Source organism: Physella acuta, unplaced genomic scaffold (genome assembly GCF_028476545.2).
Source record: "Physella acuta isolate Inbredline_101_S28 unplaced genomic scaffold, ASM2847654v3 ptg000677l, whole genome shotgun sequence".
Taxonomy (NCBI): domain Eukaryota; kingdom Metazoa; phylum Mollusca; class Gastropoda; family Physidae; genus Physella; species Physella acuta.
The window spans coordinates 991,992-1,011,786 of NW_026732196.1; the positions used below are offsets into that span (position 1 = coordinate 991,992).

General features: G+C 32.7%; 1 protein-coding gene across 1 annotated transcript; it reads left to right on the forward strand.

Annotated features, from left to right (window-relative positions):
- Window positions 1-1,991: 1,991 nt before the first annotated feature.
- On the forward strand, window positions 1,992-14,999 carry LOC131949176 (importin-13). Its single transcript, XM_059310963.1, has 30 exons — window positions 1,992-2,107; window positions 3,388-3,529; window positions 3,679-3,798; window positions 4,193-4,251; window positions 4,554-4,662; window positions 4,801-4,899; window positions 5,617-5,670; window positions 6,657-6,729; window positions 7,799-7,929; window positions 8,020-8,105; window positions 8,220-8,304; window positions 8,423-8,551; window positions 8,695-8,775; window positions 8,857-8,995; window positions 9,348-9,397; window positions 9,578-9,679; window positions 9,807-9,954; window positions 10,130-10,311; window positions 10,444-10,470; window positions 10,623-10,757; window positions 11,112-11,273; window positions 11,632-11,712; window positions 11,887-12,024; window positions 12,259-12,355; window positions 12,475-12,527; window positions 12,672-12,738; window positions 12,862-12,920; window positions 13,049-13,138; window positions 13,596-13,777; window positions 13,903-14,999. The coding sequence occupies exons 2-30, from the start codon at window positions 3,458-3,460 to the stop codon at window positions 14,009-14,011; spliced, it is 2,919 nt and encodes a 972-aa protein (XP_059166946.1). The 5' UTR covers window positions 1,992-2,107; window positions 3,388-3,457; the 3' UTR covers window positions 14,012-14,999.
- Window positions 15,000-19,795: the final 4,796 nt, after the last annotated feature.

The window sequence follows — 19,795 nt, forward strand, 5'->3', positions numbered from 1 at the left end:
TAAACTGGGGGATTCGCACGGCTGCGCAATAAGGCATTCGCATTTTCTCTGGTTGATAGACGTAGTGACGAGGCAGTACACTGTAACTGTAAGCAATTCAATTTCAGCCATAGTGTATTGGGGGGAGGGGTGGAGGCTTTGAATGGTGTTCGTAAAATAGTCACGTGCATATCGCTAAATATAGTGGTAATATGACTATGTTGATTTACTATTGCAAATGAGGAGTTTGTTAGCAAGCCCCGGTCGACATTATATAAACTCTGGTTTATGTGAAATGTAAATAATTCATCAAAGTTTTTGACGATTATTCAGCTCGTGTTATTAACAATTTCAACACGATAAAACAGAAACACCAATATCTACTGAAGAGCTCAATGGCGGCCTATAGGTTTGGCGGAAGCGTTCAGCCACTCAATCAGTTGTGTCGTTGTCTAGAGTTGTCTGTCCCACGACCACCCGCCCATACATGTTCAATGGAGCTCGATGACTTAAAATGGCTATCTTATCTTTTCACGGTATGGGGCGTACACATTCTGAAAGTAGGCGGCTTTCAGCTGAATTCAATAAATGCAGAGACGGATCTTGAGAGTGGCAATGAAAGGCTAACACCCCCTCCAACACACACACACACAAAACGAGGAAATAATGTTGCCTATTGATAGGTAAAACATTCTTGCAGAGGCCTATTTGTAATTTTATAACATATACAATTGTCTGCTCCTAGTGTAAAAATGAACAGTAATTGGTGGATCTTGTGAGTGAAATGGATTTAGGCCTATATTTCTATATTTTTTAGTAGTAGCTATGTCCTCCGGTGTTGTCATCGAAAAAGCGCCACCACCATTCTTAAAGGTGGGGAGCTCTTGTTACCAGTCACTATCCAGCAGTGTTTCTTCCAGGCTTTTTTCTCCGGGGGGGCACTTGAAATTTTCGGGGGGGGGGGGGGGGGGCGGTAGACTTTCTTCGGAGGGGGGGGGGCGCGGACACTGTTAAAAGTATATATTTTCTATATAAATTATATAAATTTCATTTCGTTCGGGGGGGGGGGCGGTAAAAAAAATTTCGGGGGGGGGGGGGGGGGGGGGGGGGGGGCTTCGCCCCCCCCCCCCCCGAAGAGATGCCTTGAAGAAACTCTGCTATCCAGTAACAATGTTTTATTTGGATATTACACACTTGGTGTTTTAAAAAAAAAAGTTGAAGAAGTCCTAATAGCCAATAGGCGGTCTATATCCATAACTTTGACTATAATGCAGAAATAAAATTGCAATGTTTCTACCCCCTTTGGCAGCCGCCCCCTTCCCCCGGATTGGCGCCCTCCCCTAGTTACACCCCCCCCTCCTGAAATTTAAAATATTTTACTAACACTTATCGAGTTTTTCAAGCGTGCCACACTAAACATACTATCAACTATTTAGCCTAGCTATTATGTAGGCCTAGTATAAGTAAATAACAACATTTTATTGTCTGTCGAAGCGAATCGATCGATCCCGGTCTACCCTGTCTAGTCTAACTTTTATTCAAAAATGTTGCAAAAAAAACAACAGTAAAATATTTTCATAGTGCTCATTATTTCATAATATCTAAATATCTAAATAAAACCGATAAACTAGACATGAGGCCACAGAATATTGTTAAGAAGGCTAAATTTGCCTATCTGAACTGATATCATTTTCGACCACTCAAGATTTGATACATAAATACACGGGAGATAACTTTGTCTTTAAAATCTTATAGATCTAGATCTAAGCCCATGTGAATTTGGAAAACATGATCTGTCTAAAATCTAAAACATTACAGTGTAGCCTAGATTAGAAACATACACACATAAAAATCGCCTCTAAAATATTCTCTTAACCTTACTTTTTAAAAATTTTACTAGATTATAATTGCCTTTAAAATATTAAAATGAACGGTTACTTTTAAGATCAATAAAAAATGAAAAGTGATGTCGCACTCTTTAGTTTTTCTCGACTCTTATTCCGCATAAGATTTCGGAATTTTCAAGATGGCGTCAAAGTGACTTGTTAATGATAATGTGTTGGACCTTGAGTTCTTGTTAGATCTCGTATAGATCTATATCTAGTCCAAGTTGTATTTATTTAAGACGGTAAACTTATCAAACTACTAGAATATAGATCTCTATGTGCTTTTGTGCAAAAATCTGAATACGTTGTTTGTTCTAAATCTGACAAGAAGGGGTAACTCACAACTTCACTGAACTTCAGTCAGTGAGTTCTGACTCTGGAGTAGAATCAGATAATCAGCTAATCTTACAGGTTTTTGATTTAGTGCTAGATTTCTAAATCTGGGTCATGCTTCTATTCTAATTTCAAACTTCTTAATGATCTAGAATCTAGGACAATCTACCACAATCTCTTCTCTAGGTGGTTGACCTGTGTTAAACAGCCTGTCACTGATCACTGTGTGTGAGTGTGGTCACTAGAGCCTAGAGTTCTCGGTGACTTGTGTGTGTAGTAGTACTGTATGTAGATCTAGAATCTAGTAGTAGTCAGTGTGTAGCCGGGTTTTAAATACTTAAGTATACTCAGTATACTGAACCTTTGTATTTTTTCTGAGTGATTGTTTAATTTTTTAAATTTGTTAATTGTTAATAATCAAAATTCTAGATATAAATTATTATACTAGAAATTTGAAATAGAGATAGAGAGACTGGAGAGAGAGTGCAACTTCTACTCAGTGGCGTAGCGAGGTTGGGTGTCACCCGGTGCGGCACTTAATGGTGTCACGTCACCCCCCCCCCCAAGGCGTAGCGACCCTTCCCGGGGACAAATTTTCGATTTGCACACCCCCCTCTCAAACTTTTGATTTGCACCCCCCCCCTCAAGTTTTTCTCTATATATTTTGCTATTTTTTGCCTTGGTGTCACCCCCCCTAAATGGTGTCACCCGATGCGGTCCGCACCCCTCGCCCCCCCTCGCTACGCCTCTGCTTCTACTTCAAAGTCTAACTACTACTTATTCAATGTAGTTTCAGTTGAATTGATAGGCCTAATTTTTATCTTCCCCAGTAATATCTAGAATTTAGATACTACTCAGCGTAATTTTAAAATTTCTCTCCTGAAGTCTATGCCTGTATATTAGGCCTAATATTTGTAATTTGTTACTACTTTTATGCTTTACATAGTTAATACGTGTGGAAAAAATCTACTTGGCTTGTTTTCTAATACTAATTTCACAGGAATTAACCAACTGTTTAGTAATTGTATCTGGCTACTTTTAAAAAAATGTTGCAACATGTTTGGTCATATTGAGAATAACCATGCATTAAAATAATTTTAAAATGTACTATTTTAATAAAACATTTAGTCATTAACAGTTGCCAACTTCTTGTTTAATATTCACATTGTTTTTTTATTGCTATCCGTAGGCTCAAGATTTAAGTTGTCTTACAGAAGACTAGCAAACTAAAGAAAGGAGCTTTTCCACAGTTTGCAACAATGCATTACTCATTGCATGATTGCAATGTAGGTACAGCTATACCAGATTATTCTGCTGCTAATGTAGAACAGGTTAGTGTTTTCTTCCTCTCCTGCTCTAGGACATTTAATACTATCATCACATATTTTTACTCTTTACCCAATTTCTTATTAGTGTTTAAACTTATTCTTTGAATGATTAATTTGATATTGGAATTTCAAAAATATTTTTATATTTTTAGGCGGTGAAACAGTTTTATTTGAATCCCAGTCTTCAAAGTGAAGTCCACTACTGGTTAACTGGTGCCCAGATATCTCAGTCAGCATGGTCCTTCTGTTGGGAGCTAATGGCACCTAACAAGGTCAGAAATTGTATTAATTCTATTTAAAAGCACTATTTTAACTCCTTTTACATTAAGTCAATGGAATGAAAAAATACTTCCTGTGATTATTTGCTAGATTATTTCTATTTGTATTACATTTGCTTACATAGAAATGAATATTTATTTAAACCTCATATATTATTTTTTTCATTAATTGAAAGCAAAAATTGTCTTACTTTTAATAAATCCTACATTTTTAAAAGAGCTTTTTTTTTGTTTATTTTGCTCATTTATTGAATAGAATAGAACAAAATCTATAGATTAAAAAAGATAAAAAAAAGAAACATTTAGAGGTGTGTTCTGAAAAGTCATTTGCAAACACATACTTCAGCATTCTTTCTTTTTGTCCTCATTGTTTACTTTTAATTTTCAGGGCATAGAAGTACAGTATTATGGTGCAAGCTGCCTGCATGTAAAAATTGTTAGATTTTGGTAAGACATTTTTAAAAAAATAATTTCTTAGTCCTTTTGGGGAATTGCAGTTTTCTTTAAACCTTTTTATAAATATATTGTCATCTCATGTCATTAATCTGTATAGTAATGTAGATGGTGCCAGTAGTCAAACACAATAATACTATAATCACAATAATAATAATACAGTTAATGATCATGTATATTTTGTTATGCATACATACAATTACTAGTATTGAGACAAGAATGGAAGTGATGTTAGTCCACATTTTTTTGTTCATACTTTTGAAGGAGGATAACAATTGTTTAATGTGTCTTTGCAGGCATGAAGTACCATCAGAACAGTATGAATCTTTAAAGTCCAAATTACTTGAGACTATAGTACAGTTTGCTTTAGGACCTAAAATAATTCTAACTAGATTATGTGTTGGGGTAAGTTTTAAAGTTTTACCTTAGTTTGCTTACAAATATTTAGTTAAAAATCTTGTTAATTAGTTGAAACATTTTGTAACTTCTTACTTTAAGGGTCTGAATTTATTCAGTAGTTCATTGAATGTTTTTCTCTGGCAGCTATCAGCATTAGTTCTTCAACTCCTGCCAGAGCAATGGTCTGATGCTATACAAAATCTTATCTCCACATTCCAACAAGAGGGCTTAGCTTCCTTACCAGTAAGTTTTTTATGTGTAATTCTCTAAAAAAAAAAAGTTTTTAAACTTTTGTTTCATTGAAATTTGTAATTTCCACACCGGGAAAAAAATTAAAAGTACCATTGACTAGTTGTCATAACTATGACTAAGCAGCCTGTTTCTGCCATTTCCATATTTTAGTCAATTACATCTCTGGTGTTATCTTTTTAGAACATTTTTTTAGAATATTGTTATTTGCAAAATAATTTTAATTGTTTTTTTCTCTTAAGCTATGGATTTTAAAGTAGCTCTAGTATTGTTGAGTCTAATTTATTTTTTATCATTTCACTTTATTTCTTGCAAAAATTGACTAAAATAAAAAGGCATCTCATTTTAAAAATTCATGTTTGTATATGCTAGTTTATTTCTATTATTTACAGGGGTTTGAGTTTTTATTTACAAGTAACTGACAGCATTCGATTCAAATGATTTCAATGATATCTTAATTAAATATTTCCTTAACATTCAATCTAACAGATAACTAGGTGTTCTAGTCTTATTTAAATTATCAATTTACCCATCATCACTGTTATATCTTCAAGGACAAGTTTAATGAAATTATTTTGTCCTCAGTTATTAGCCTGAATGTTCTTTGTATTATTAAGGTTTTTAAAAATGGATTTTACAGTATAATGCTAGTATTCATTCATTACTTCTTGTTGCATCTAGAGAGAGTAACAGATAAAAACTTATTTTCAGACTGTAACCAGGTGTCAGATTTTACTTGAAGTACTCACTGTTCTCCCTGAGGAGGTAAGCTCAAGTTTTACTTGCCTCAAATACGGGCATCACATATTGTTTTCTTAATAATTTCTATTAACAAACTGTTCACTTTTATTTTTAAAACTGGTGGCATGCTATTTGATATATACTTGAAAAATATTTTTTTAAATGGAAATAGATTCTAAAGAGTTACAGTGGAGTTGGGTTTTATTTTAGTAGTAAAAAATTTCTGCAACATGTGTTGTTTTTCCCTGGAGTATAGAGGAGGTGGCACATGTTAGAGCTTTGATGTGTCAGCAGTGGTATTATTCTGCATGCTCATTATCTCTGTCCACCTTTTTTAGATAGGGATACATTTTGTTTCTTTAGTGTGCTGCATTTATTTAATATGTATCTAATCTTTTTGTTTTCAACATCATATTCATATAACAGATTTTATTTTAGTTTGTCATTTTTCACATAAGGGCTTGGTTTTATTTTAACAACCAGTTGCTACTATTTTAAGGAGCATTTTTAACAGACTCAGCACTTTATCTTGGTTCAAACTGCTAGTGTACAATGTTTGTGATATACATATTTATAAATGTACATATATGCCTGTATTTGTATTTACCCCTTTAACTTGAGCATAGTTTTTTTATACTGCAAAAAGTGTAACACACTTAACTAAGTTGGTTTGACTTTAATACTACTATTAGTAATGTGGACATGGGACATTTGCGCTATTAATTTATAGATATTTAGCTATTCTAGATTTCACTGTCATTCAATATTTAGAATAGGCTAATAACTAGAATGTAAGCTTGAAAAATTAGCTGCATTGATGAACACTTTTTTTTTGTTTCTGTTGAGAATTTTAATTTTAAAACTCTATGCTGCGTTCTTTCTGCAGCTTATTCTTGACTGAATTGTATTATTTTTTTTACCAAAAACAAGAATAGTCAAGTGTTCATAATTGTGAGCTATAGTTTTTTTATTGTATTGCTTTCTCCCCATCCCCTTTTTTCTCCTTTTAGTTTTTCAGCACCAATCTTTCTCAACAAAGGAGGATAATTTTGAGGCAAGAACTAACCAAGGGGCTCGATCATGGTAATTTTTAATCTGATGTCTCACTGCTGACCCTGTGTAAAAAAAATAATTATTTTACAACTGTCCAGATTTGACTTTTTGGGCTTTTACGTGACACAATAGCCTTGGTTAAAACAGTTTGGTAAATCAATACTAAAATCTACATTGCAATTAAAACCAGACCCAATATGGCTTATATATTGTGTTACATGTTAAACCATTAGTTCCGTTTACAGTATTCTTATTTCCCCCTTTTTTTTTTTAGAAAAATTGACAGACTATATGAAATGGGCTATTTATAAATTAAAATTAGTGCAAATGTTATGTGCGACAGCAGTGTAGTTCATATTATAAAACAAACTTAACATTTCTACAAACAACGACTATTTGAAAGTTTCACATTGGGTGTATTTCAGATAGTTGGAAAAAAATGGATTTCTTGTGGTATAGTTGTCAACTTTTTTGTATTTGTTTCTCTTGTACCTTATTTAGTAGGTCAGTTTAGACAAAGACAATTCACTTTGTAGTGTGTGACATAGCGTTGTAGAACTAACTCTGGGAAAGTGTTACTACTAAACTGCCTATTGCTACAAAAAGATTTTTTTTTTTGTTAACAGTACTATTCTACATCCCCTTTCAGGAGTCATGTTTCACTAAGCTGGTTTAGCCTTTTGTACACTAGTAGACTCAAGAATTATTTTTTGATGTCGTACTTTTATTTTAGTTGTTGAAGCACAATAGTTACTAGAAATAATGGGTTCTTGAGACTTCTTGATATATAAAACACATTTGCACGGGTCTTCTTGGCATTTTTTTTTTTTACCTCTTTTAGAAAGTTTGTAAAAATTGAATTTAAAGCATGTATTTTATAAATAAAATAAAAGTTTTTTAATTATTCCATTTACACAAAAATTAAATTGATGTTTGCAGTATCATTAAGGCCTTCATTTTTAAAAATAATTTAATATATTCTTTTTTCACAGAAGACCACACACAATTTTAAAATTTTGATTATGTTGTATTAAATTACTACATACTTCACATCTAGATTTGCTCCTAAATCTTTATTATTGATGTCATTTTGTTTTAGTGATTCCATTACTTCAAGCACTGCTCACAGATGAAAGCCCATTAGAAGTTTATCAATGTGCTCTAAAGGCATTTTCACGCTGGGTTGACTTTGGTCTTGCTATTGACAGAGCTGAGCCCATTATTCATCAGGTAAAAATACAAGATATTGTTTAAATTTAGGCTTTTCTCCTTATACCTGCTCTGATCTAATATTGTATATAACTTGTTTCTTTTTTCCAGGTTTTCCGTTCAATGCGCAATCCCCATTTATTTGATATTGCCTGTGATACATTGATTAGTGTATTCGCACATCCAGAATCTTACAAGTTTGTATTATTTATTCAAAATTTTCTGTCCATAGTTACGTTTATTTGTTCAATTTTTTTTTTTATAGAATATTTTGGAATGTTGCTAAATTAATTAATCATTATGTTTTACAGATATCCAGTGACAATTCAGAGGATTTTATCAGAAGTACTAGCTCTTCATGAATTACTTTCAAATGCAGTACATGATGAAGATAAGGTATTTAGCATTAATGCATTTTTTTATACCTTAGCCTTCTCTCAAACATAGCTATTGTGAAGTCTTTATTTTCCACACACATCCAAGTTTCTTCATCAAATCCATTACTTTGGTATAGGAAACTTGTGAAGGAATCTGCAGGGTGATTGTTTCTCTGTCGGAAAACCATACTAAACTTATAGTGGAATCAGTGCTAGGACCAGAGGAGGTGAAACAGAACACAACATCCCTGCTACAGATGATTTTGGTAGGTGGCTAATTCTTGTCTCTAGTAAATTAACTTGCACATCTCCATTATGAATTATAATTTGTGCTCTCTTTTTTTCTTTTAGTAAAACAATTTTTATTCGAAATTGTGTGATTGAAAAAATTAAAATGTTTTTTTTTCAGGCTTGTTCAGGACTCCCAGGTCATTTCCCAGTGGATGAAAGCTGCAGTGATCAAACTTTTACATTTTGGTATTTGTTGCAGGTATAAATCTTAAGTTTATCAGTTTATTCTTCAATGATCAGTTGTAATAATATTTTAAATTTCATTTTTTCTTTATTTCAGGATGAATTAAGCATGATTTCTGAAGAAGACTACACCCCTTTAATGGAAGTATTTAAACCAATATTTTTCTCTTTAATTGATGTACTACTTGTGAAAGCAAGGCACCCTCCAGATGCTGATTATGTATCGTGGAGTTTGGGTAAGTAAAAATTCTTTATTAACCAAACACTCATTGTCTACTTTTATAAAGCTGGTAACCACAGGACCTTGGTAAAGAAATAAATCTTACTTTAAAACCATAATCCATGAATTTTAAAAATGACTATTTTGTCATTGTTGCCTTGTGTGTAAACAAAGAGGTCTTCTGATATTATTTCATATTTATTTATATAAATTATAATTTACTGTATTATGCAGCCACCTATAGTCCTAGTTATATTAGCACAACTTCTTTGAAAAAAACACCCATGGCTCTTCGGTAGGATAAGCTCTATAAATATATTTTATAAATATCTTCCTCTTATATCAGAAATATTTTTTCATCTATGTAGAGGAAAAGGAACAATTCAGATGTTATAGACAAGATATAGGAGACACTTTGGTAAGTTAAGAAATGCTCAGTTTTTTTTATTTTTCTTCAAATTCAAAATATTAAAATTATAATTGTAATATTAATAATAAACTAGGTGTGTTATTACAATTTTGTATGATTTATTGAATGTTTAGAAAATTAATTTGCATTATTAAGTGATTGAATATGAGATGTTTCTGTGTTCTGTAGATGTACTCCTACAGCATTCTGGGTGTTGAGTTGCTTGCTCAACTTGTCAACTGTCTGGTTACCTTAGTAGAAAAATATAAAGAAGGCACTCAGGACTGGCAGGTAAATTACAGATTTTCTTTAAAACTGTGTGTAATTGTAATAGATTTTTTTTAAAAAGATAATATATCCTTAGTTAAGTAAACTGTAGTTGTCTTTCAGTAATATCTTACAATGCTTTAATTCCCAGAATGTAGAGGCGATCCTGTTTGTGTTTTCATCCATATCAGAAAATGTTCAGTCAGATGAAAAGCTTTATATTCCTAAACTTTTTAGTCAACTTCGGGAAATTCCATTTGCTAATTCACAACAAATATCAACAGCTCTAAATATGATTGGTAAGTCACTTCATTAATTACTTTATCATTCAACTCAATTGTTTTTAAGTGTTTACATGTATTCATTTCCTTATCAATTTTTTTTCCTTATTTTATATGTTAAAGATAATTACTTCAAGTATACAAAGCCATGCCCAAACGGATGAGGTATAATATCTAAGTTGTTTTTGCTTAGGTTCTTTTGCTGAATGGATGCAATGGCACCCAGAAACACTGAGCTGTATATTGCCACTGGTTCTTCAGGGCATCAGCAATCCAGAAGTGGGGACAGCTGCTACAATAGCACTTAAGGATATCACAAGGGAAAATATTTCTAACATACAACCTTTTGCGCATCAGATTTTAATGGCTTGCCAGGTTGGTCAATAGAAACTCATTTTAGTGTTATATTTTATTTTTTAAAACAAAACCAAACAAATTTTTTTTTTTTCCCATTTTTTAAAAAAAGGAAATTTATTCTAATAATATTTATATTGTTTTTATTCTTAGAGCTGTTTTGAAGCAAATACACTAAAGGTATTTTTTTTTAATAATACTCTAGGTTAAGCTAATGTTTGTTAACTTAAATGAAATAAGTATAATTAACAACAATAATAATAAAATGAAGTTGAATGTGCAAGCTTGCAAAAAAAAAAAGTTCTAAATTAAGCATCTAATTTATTCTATAGTCTAGAGATCTTCTGCGACTTATGTCTAGTGTGGGTCACATCCTGTCAGTAATGTCATCAAATGAAATCATGCAGTACCTTGACAAAATGATCACTCCACATATAGAACATCTTGTTGCCCTTTCAGAACTTCAGGTCTGTTTCTTGAAATGTTTTATTAACTTTGTTCTGTTTAATTTAAAGCACTACTTAATTATTAATAACAAACTTGGCTTGATCTAGCTTGTTAAGTCTTGTCTGGGTTTTTTTTTTTTAATATTTTTTAAAAATGTTATCACTTATTTTAGTGTATCAACTGTAGCATCTCTAAATGATAAAATTTAATATATTTTTTTATCATCCTTCTTTCAAAAACATTATAATATTTACAAATCTGTGATTAGAATATTGTTCCCAATCATTTTTTATCCAGCTTATTGTTGTTTTTTTTCTATTTTAAGTGTTATTGTGGTACATCTACGAATAAATAATAGTAAGTTATGTTTTCAGCCTTGTCCATCAAACAGAGCAGATGTTTACACTACAGTGAATATATTTGCCTGGTTGTTTGGGTCATTGGATACAGAACTAGATGGAGGAGATGAGGAGCAGCAGCACCAGCAACTCACCAAACAGCAGCAACAAGCAACAGATCCTTCTGAACCTAAACCTGTAAGCCTTGCCTGGTTATACAGATCAATCACTCCTCAGTTTGATTTTTTTTTTATTTAGGCTGTGTGAGATCAAGCCTTGATCACAATGTACTATCTATCTAATTCAAGTGTCTGAAAAATATTTTATAAAGTTTTAACTTATTCACAAAAAGAATTCTGTGTGGGTGAAAGTGTAATGTGGGGGATTAAAGGTGGAGAGAGAGAGCTGCATATTGATGTGAAGGGACAGGTCACAGTGTAGAGATGAGTGGTGCAATGTGCAGATGGCCACCATATCATATAACTAAAGTACATTGTTTTCTGAACACCTTGATTAGAATTTAGTGATATTTTACTTTTTTTAACATCTTTTTTAGATTTTTGTGATACTTGAAAAGATCAGTCCGTCCATTCAAAAAATTTCAAACTCCTGGATATTTGATACTGGTATTATTGAGGTGAGTTGAAGAAATAAATCATAGTTAACTTTGATTATTTCCATTTCATAATGCTCTATCTTTATCTTATGTATTCCTCAATTTGTGCATTTTGCCATAGTGGAAACATTGAAAATACTAAATGTATGTTAATGAATAATGAATTTATTGTCTGTTTAAATGTTCCTGGTTTAGGCTGTATGTGATCTGTATAAAAAAGCACTACAGAAACTGGATAATGATTTTGCTCCACTGTCTGGTGAACTCACCCAACTAGTCATAACTTTATACCAGAGATGTCCAAGTACTGCAATCATTGATCTATGCAAACAGGTATGGATGGCAAGTTTATTATTGCCTTTTAATACAACTGTCATTTGTAAAAATAGACATTTCTTACTGTTTTTTCAAAACATAGCTATTTCTGCATAGCACTTGTGTTAGAAATGTGGTAACGGCAAAACCCAAATCAGTGTGTTAAATAAATAGTATATAAATATTTCAATAGCCTTCATGCAAAAGTATTTTAGAGGAGTTATATCTTTCTGTATATTCTTTTTATTCTAGATGCTGCTGATATTTGGTCTCCAAGAAAATTTCATACCATTTTCTAAAGTAATTGTAGAAAATGTGTGTTCCAGATCTTTACAAATGTTTAATACTGGTGAGTTATTTTATTTATATTAGAACTTTATTGTGTGACCTGTAGTTTCAGAATCTGACTTATATAAAATGATTAACTTTTATCTTATGTAGACCTACAATAAGTTATTGCCATTTCAGGTATGAGAAATTTCACTGATGTTATAGAGGGCTTCATGTGTTTCCTAGCACAGGTTTGTCAAACATTCTATTTGTTTTAATGCTCATTAGCTTTCTACCCTGTATTGTGTTAAATTGGGCCGTCAGTTTATATTTAAGTTTTGTTGAAGTGTGAGGATTGTTGTATGTAACAGTGATTTTATTGCTTGTTTGTTCAGGTAATGAAAAAACTGAAGAAGATAATACTAGACAGCACCTGTGATTTAGCAACAATATTCCATGCAGGTGTGTGAGCATGTCTACTTTTTATTTCTTTGAAATCATTGGGGAAAATGAAACCGCATAAACTAGTGATACATTTTTTTTTTATGAAACCATACAATGCATGTTTTGTTATTCAATCCTCAGCTGTTTTAAGTATGGCCCTTCCAGAACATGCAACAGTAAAAGCATCATGCAACTTTATTGTAAGTTTTAAACAAAACATCTTTTGTTATTGTTTATTTTTGTTATTGTTTATTATTTTTTTTAAAAAATGAAATGCTTTTTTCCCCATTAGAATTAGACTAATTTGTCTTTTTTGTCATTAAAACAGATTGAATTTATAAATGGAGGTGCAGAAAGTGAAGTCATCAAGAATGTCATCACAACACATGGACATATTTTAATTGACAGAATTATGAGAGTACGTTTTTATGGTTTTAAATTTAAAAGTTTTACTCACCTGTGAAAGATTTGATAACAAAAGTATCAAGTTCTGTTCCCTGAGTTCACCCACCTCTTATGGGCACCTTATTCGACCCTTGGGAAAGCAAAAATGCTCAACACAATGCTACTGTAAGCTGAGGTCACATACCTTCCTGATCAGACCTTTAAAAGTAAAAAGTTAATATTCCTCTTTAGGCCTAGCGATCCATTAGGTAGATAAAGTAGAGTTCATGTTTCTTGACATGATCAGATCTATAATGGTACTTTGTTTTTTTTATTTTTTTGTACCGATTACGTTTGTTTAGAAATTTATGTAACAAAGTATGAAAACTGTTAATGGGTTGTTTTTTTTTTTAAATAATAATTTATTACTTCCTGCAATGCTGGTTATTTGTATAAAGGCATTGTTCACCAAGGAAAGTTTCTTTCACCAGGCTATAGGAGGAGAATCTCAAAGAGGAATAATTGATTACATAGCAGACGTCATCATGGCTCTGAACAAACATTTTGTCAGCCAGCTTGCCATGTGGCTGAAAACTATTTTAGAGAATGAGGGTTATCCTTCACCCAGAGCTTCGAGACAAGACAAGGAAAACTTCATTAAGAACCTGTTACGGTACTTACCCATTTTTTTTGTAATAGAATGTTTCAAGTACTTATCTGTAATTTTTAAACACAATTAGAAAAAAATAGTTTATTTGACCAGCCAAACTTTAATTTGTGTCATCTCTCCATGGACAGAGACAGGATGAATAAACGTAAAACAAGAGACGTTGTCAAAGAATTTACGCTACTATGCAGGGGCATCATGGGAACAGAATATGCAGAAGCTGCAGCTGCCTATTTGTGATACTAATCTCTGGTTAACTGAGCAAAAGGCTGTCATTAACTTGTGGGACCGTTGCCTGTGACGACATTGCTGGTCTCTTGTTATCTGAGTGAAAGGTTTTCATGCAAACTATTGGTGACTGGTAGCTGAGTGAAAGGCTGCTGTGTGCTTGTGGAATAGTTGTCTGGTTTACATTGCTGTTGACCTTTCCCCCTTCTGTAATGTATACATTTGCTTTAGGCTCTTCATGAAGTGCAATATTGTTTATGACATGAAGATACAGGGTATGTTTTGTCAAATCTTTTTTTATCCTTTATTGTCAGTAAAATTATTTTTCAAATGTAAAACTAAAAAATTCTGAATTTATAAAATTTATTAAAATTTCAAGTAAATAGTTATTTAACTATGTTCAATAATTATCTTTACTGCCTTGTATATTTATGTAACTAATTGTTTATATTGTATGCTTCCTCCATTAAAAACTTTGTACATTAACAGCTTTGTGAAAAAAAAATTAATATAATGAAATGGAAATACTATTTTACAAAGGATTAATGTCACATTTTAAGAGTTTCTGAAATCAAATTTTAAGTGTACAACTGGGTATCAATGTGTGTACAGTCAAAAGTTTCACTGGTCAAATATTTTCCAGACTTGTGTTCACTACTGGCCAGTACAAAACTTTGGTTAGTAATCTGTCTCATATCTCCATGGTTTGTATTGCTGACACAGACTTAGTGCTGTGTACAACAACTTTTTTTATCTTCAGATTGGAACTCTTCAATTGATTTCCACATCCAACCAGCATGAAATAATACATATCATAAATTCCCATCGCTGTATTCTTATCACTGTGTTATTTTCAACCGTTAGTGCTAGTTTTTAGAATGTAAGCTACAGTCTATATAACGAATTTAAAATGGTAGTTATATTTTTTATGCTAATGAGTAACTAATTCTACTATAAAATATTTGGGGAGCAATAAATGTGTTTCATATGATAGAGCTCCCCCCCCCCCCTTTACTCTGTTTAAAAGCTTAGTCTGCAAGAGGACAAATATTTTTTTAAAAGATATTTGACTGGCTTAGAAGACCAAAGTAGAATTGACAGGCGTTTATTTCAAAGATGTAAGCAATACATTCCCACCGAAACATTGAATGTTCACACAGCCCCTGTTACTGTTGGGGACCATGACATAGCATCAGCTTGTTCATTCATGTTCTGGAATACCTGCCATTTTTGTTGCATGAACAACTTATTTTTAGTCATTTTGTTAATTCAACTTTATCACTGTGGTGGGATTCTAAAAATCATTTTATTTTTACTGTGATGTGCAAATATCCAGTTGCATTCATTTTTTTCCAGTTTATTAATTTATTCAAATCATTCATCACATACCACTTAATCATTGCTAATTAATATCTGTATATTCTTTTACAAGCTTTAGTGCCATCACTCCTACATATCCATGTGTACATAATAATGAAATTGTTTATTTCATGTTACTGTAAAGCAGAACGGTGAACTTGCTTGGGCTAGATTGTCTTTTGTTACACCCATGTGTCCATGACATTCTTCCAGCTTTTCTCTTTACTTTCTGTCCTGTTGCATTTGCTTTGCATTTAATTAACAGGTTAGGCATGAATCACTGCATTATTGCCTGGGTGGTTGGAAAAAATTCAGTTGGGAAAATTTTTATTTCAAATGTGTCCCTATTGATAATGGTATGTCCCATTGCGCTTGAACATATTAATTTGATTAACCTTGTACTGAAGAGATAAAATGAAATGTGCATGAAAGTTTAGAAACAACAACAAAATTTTTTAGAAAATGAGATTAACTAATTGTATGTATACATTGATAAATATGCAAGATAAACTGAGTTTTGTAAAGTCTGTACTTCATGTTGGATTGGAAATCTGAATTCCCCATCAAACTATGCTATGCAGGTGATATTGTGTAAAATGTCTACTTGATGAAGCAACAATCTGTCTATGATAACTTGGTTATTTGCTTTTCTTTCTACTGAAGCTACACAATGAAGTGGAAATTGTCAGTATTTGAGTAACTGAAATTATACACCTAAAATGTATACAGATGTACATAAAGCTCCACATTTCTAAACCGTTTATTTCATGGAATGCATGTTCTGATATGGTGCTTATGAGTTCAACATCAATGCTGGTATTAATTTTTGTCCTAGTTTAAATAGTTTGCTTCAAAATCCTGAGTCTGTTGTAAGGTTTACTACCTTCATCAGTCAATGTTCAACCTGCCTCTTTTACCTTCAATACTCTATGCTAAGTCTATGAGCTGCATTGATAACTGTGTATATTGTTCATTCATGAAGCTATTTACATTTGTTATTTTTGTTGCACTTGTGTACAAGTCATCCTATTTGCTTGATAGTTCTATCTACATACAAATAGAGAAACCAATGATTAATTTATTATTTTTTGTGAAGAACACTTAAGATTATTGACCAAACTGTTTTATCCACATGATATAGAAAAGACCATATTTACACTGTTTAAGATGCATACACTTTAAAACTTAGGTAAACTATGTTTTATTAGATTGTCCTTTTAGGAAAAGTATTTGAGTAGACTTTTTGGTAGAGTGTTGTATTTGTTGTTATTCCCATAACAATTTTTAGCAATAGTATTAGATCTAGCAAGATTACTGTTTTGGTTTAGGTTGTAGATTAGTTCTCCTTAGGTGTGTAATCCTAGATGTAGAAAGTGTTTGACCACCCCTCTACTTATTTTATGTTAATGCAGTACAGCTGCTGTTTAAGAAAGTTTTATTGTAGTTATAATTTTAAATTATTGGAGTTCGTTGGAAAAAATTACACAAACCAAATTATTGTATTTTAAATGATTAGTAAAGGTTAAAAAAATGAATTTATTTTTGTTGTAACGTCCTCTGATGGCTGACATTTTTGTTATAGGCTTCCAATTTATGACCATGATGATTACATATTTTTATAGCTATAATCAGTTTCTCAGTAGATTTATTCAATATAATTAAATTGTCAGTTTTTTTTTTTTTTTTAATCATATGGGGGTAATAAGTCTGTCTTTTATCTATCTATCTATCTATATATATAATTCTCTTCTTCGAGCCGTTAGAAAACAAGCTGCAAACGCTCTCCCTACCTCCCCACCCCTACATGGTTTTAGTGAGCTGTGTTCACTCTAAATGTTTACAAGCAGAGCCAACGATTTTAAACGTAGGGGGGGGGGGGGGTTATGGTCCTTAACGAGCTACTTATAGTGTTTTAAAGAAATATTTTCAGTGTCAGCGTTGGTACTGTCGAATTCACAAATTATGAATTATTGAAAATTAGAAACAACTAAATAGCGGCGTATGTTATGCCGCGGGCCGGCTCGTTTACTTTAAAGGCCAACTTGTGCCTGTTGTGTATTTTGTATTTTTTTTTTAAATCTACTTTTGTTTTTAGAAGAAGGAATTTTTCTTTTGGTCAGAGTAGTATCATCTGTTCACAATTCAGATAAGCAATAAATGAGAATCTCTTCCACGTATGATTTCATATGTTAAATTTTTTTGAACATATTGTTAATAAAGGAGCGTACAACAGAATAAAATAAAGTCGCATCCATTTTCTTTAATTGCAGGAAATAAAGTACCGGTATGCAAATTGTTAACGTTGGTACATGTTTAAGTATGAACTATTACACCACAAATAAATATGACAATAAAACAAAGGAGGTTTTTTGTTATTTGTTGTATCATTAGCTTTTTGTATTATTTGATGCTAATCTTGATTCTCAATGTGTGTACAATCCTTCCCCTTGTATTTCTTTGCCAATATGGTCTTGCCCACTTTTTCTTCACAGTTTAGCATTGGTAATTTTTTCAGGCCACCTGATGTTCAATGTGCAGCTACGGCAGCCGTTAATGAAAGTCTGAAGTATGTTGTTATTAGTTTGTTACTCTCCACGTCTCAGAACTATAAAGGAGAACAGATTTATGTTATTAGTTTGTTACTCTCCACGTCTCAGAACTATAAAGGAGAACAGATTTCACATTGCTGTTAAACAGTCGTATTTAGGAAAGTGTAGGCAGTGCTCTCGATGTTCCAAGTTCTTCTGAGGGATTTAATGCATACATAATATATTTAAAGAAAAGCATATTTTTTTTAGTGCATTTAATTTTATAAAAAGCTTGTTATTAAAACTTTTTAAATAATTTTTTTTCAAAAATTTTAAAAAACCCTACAATAGAATTACAAGACTAAAAACAATTATACCTCAAACACAATTTGCATTTAGACCTAGAAGAGTGGAAAATAGTGCCAATAGAGGAAAACTTAAGTTAATTCTTTAACAATAATTAAACATCTAATTAAGTCAAATTTAATGTCACATTGAGTTGTCGTCAGGATTTGACCCAACATAGCCAAGTTTTAAACAACTCAGTCCTGTAGAATTGGTCGAAATTTCTCTCGCTCGTTTTGACCCTTAAGCGCAAAGACAAAAGAACGAGGAAGCAAGTTGAATAAAAGTTTTTAATAAAAATAAAACATTTTTTCTTAGACATATGATAATAATAAAAACGTCGTTCAGTCATTTTTAGCATTTAGAATTATTTCTACAATTGTTTTTATTTAATTGTATTGTTTTAGAGATATAAAAACTTAATCGTTATCAGTAATATCAGGCTAACATAATTTTATAAATATGTGTTCTAGGCCTACATTTTGCGGTCTGCATGTTTTCATGCCAAATATGAAAGTAGTTGGCTTACTGTATGCCTATTAGTCTGTCAAAACATCTGAAAGCTAACGTTGGTGGGGACGTTAAGGTGGGTTTTTAGTAGCCTATTTCATCACTTCTGTGAATGGAATGGTTGGTAATTTTACTTAGTGTAATATTGTTATTATTCAGTCTAGTTTTTGTTTTTATTTTAAGAAACTAAGCTAAATTAAAGTCTATAGTGTTGCTCAGTGTCGTCGAGTCTCTGAAGACGCCCTGCAGTCAGAGGCGTAGCGAACGGGGCGGGGGGTGCGGATCGCACCGGGTGACACCATTTAGGGGGGGGGGTGGCACCAAGGCGAAAAATTGCAAAATGTACAGAAAAAAAATGCTTTTTTTTTGCCTACTTATTGATTAAAGTTAAATAATCGTCTAAGTACGCAAATTTGCTAACTTTAGAAAAAAAAAACAATGCTACATCCAGTTGTATTCTTAACAGACTATATATAGACATCGTTATTATTAAGTCTGCAGTGATTAAAGCTTATACACATACTTCTGTACCCGTAGAATACACTTCGGTGACCGCCCAAGTGTCAGGGACGTAGAGGTGCGCTCTCGGGAGCCCCCGATTACCACAGAGGCGTCATATAGTACTGGCATGGGAACCCGGGGCGCTTCGGGTCGTGCAATCTACGGAGCGCCGGCGGTTGCGCCTGTTGAGGTTTTAACGTTGAAAACTGCAGAAGTACCCCTTACCCGCTATGCAGGACGCACGATTAACGGATGCCAAGTGAATACATAGCCGCTCTGGAACTCTGGGCGCCAAATTGTGTATTGACAATCGCACCCTCCCTGGCGCCGCTAAATCAAATTTTAATAATTTTGTTAACAAAAACCTTCTGGCGTGTATTCTCATCAAATACTTAAAGTTTTATAGCACTCGGATGAAAGGTGTCGAACCGCATCTGACTTTTATGTTTTAATATACTGTATGGAAATTTCGGGGGGGGGGGGGGGCGTAGACTTTCTTCGGCGGGGGGAAGAGATGCCAGGAAGAAACTCTGCGCAGTGCCTGGGCGCTACC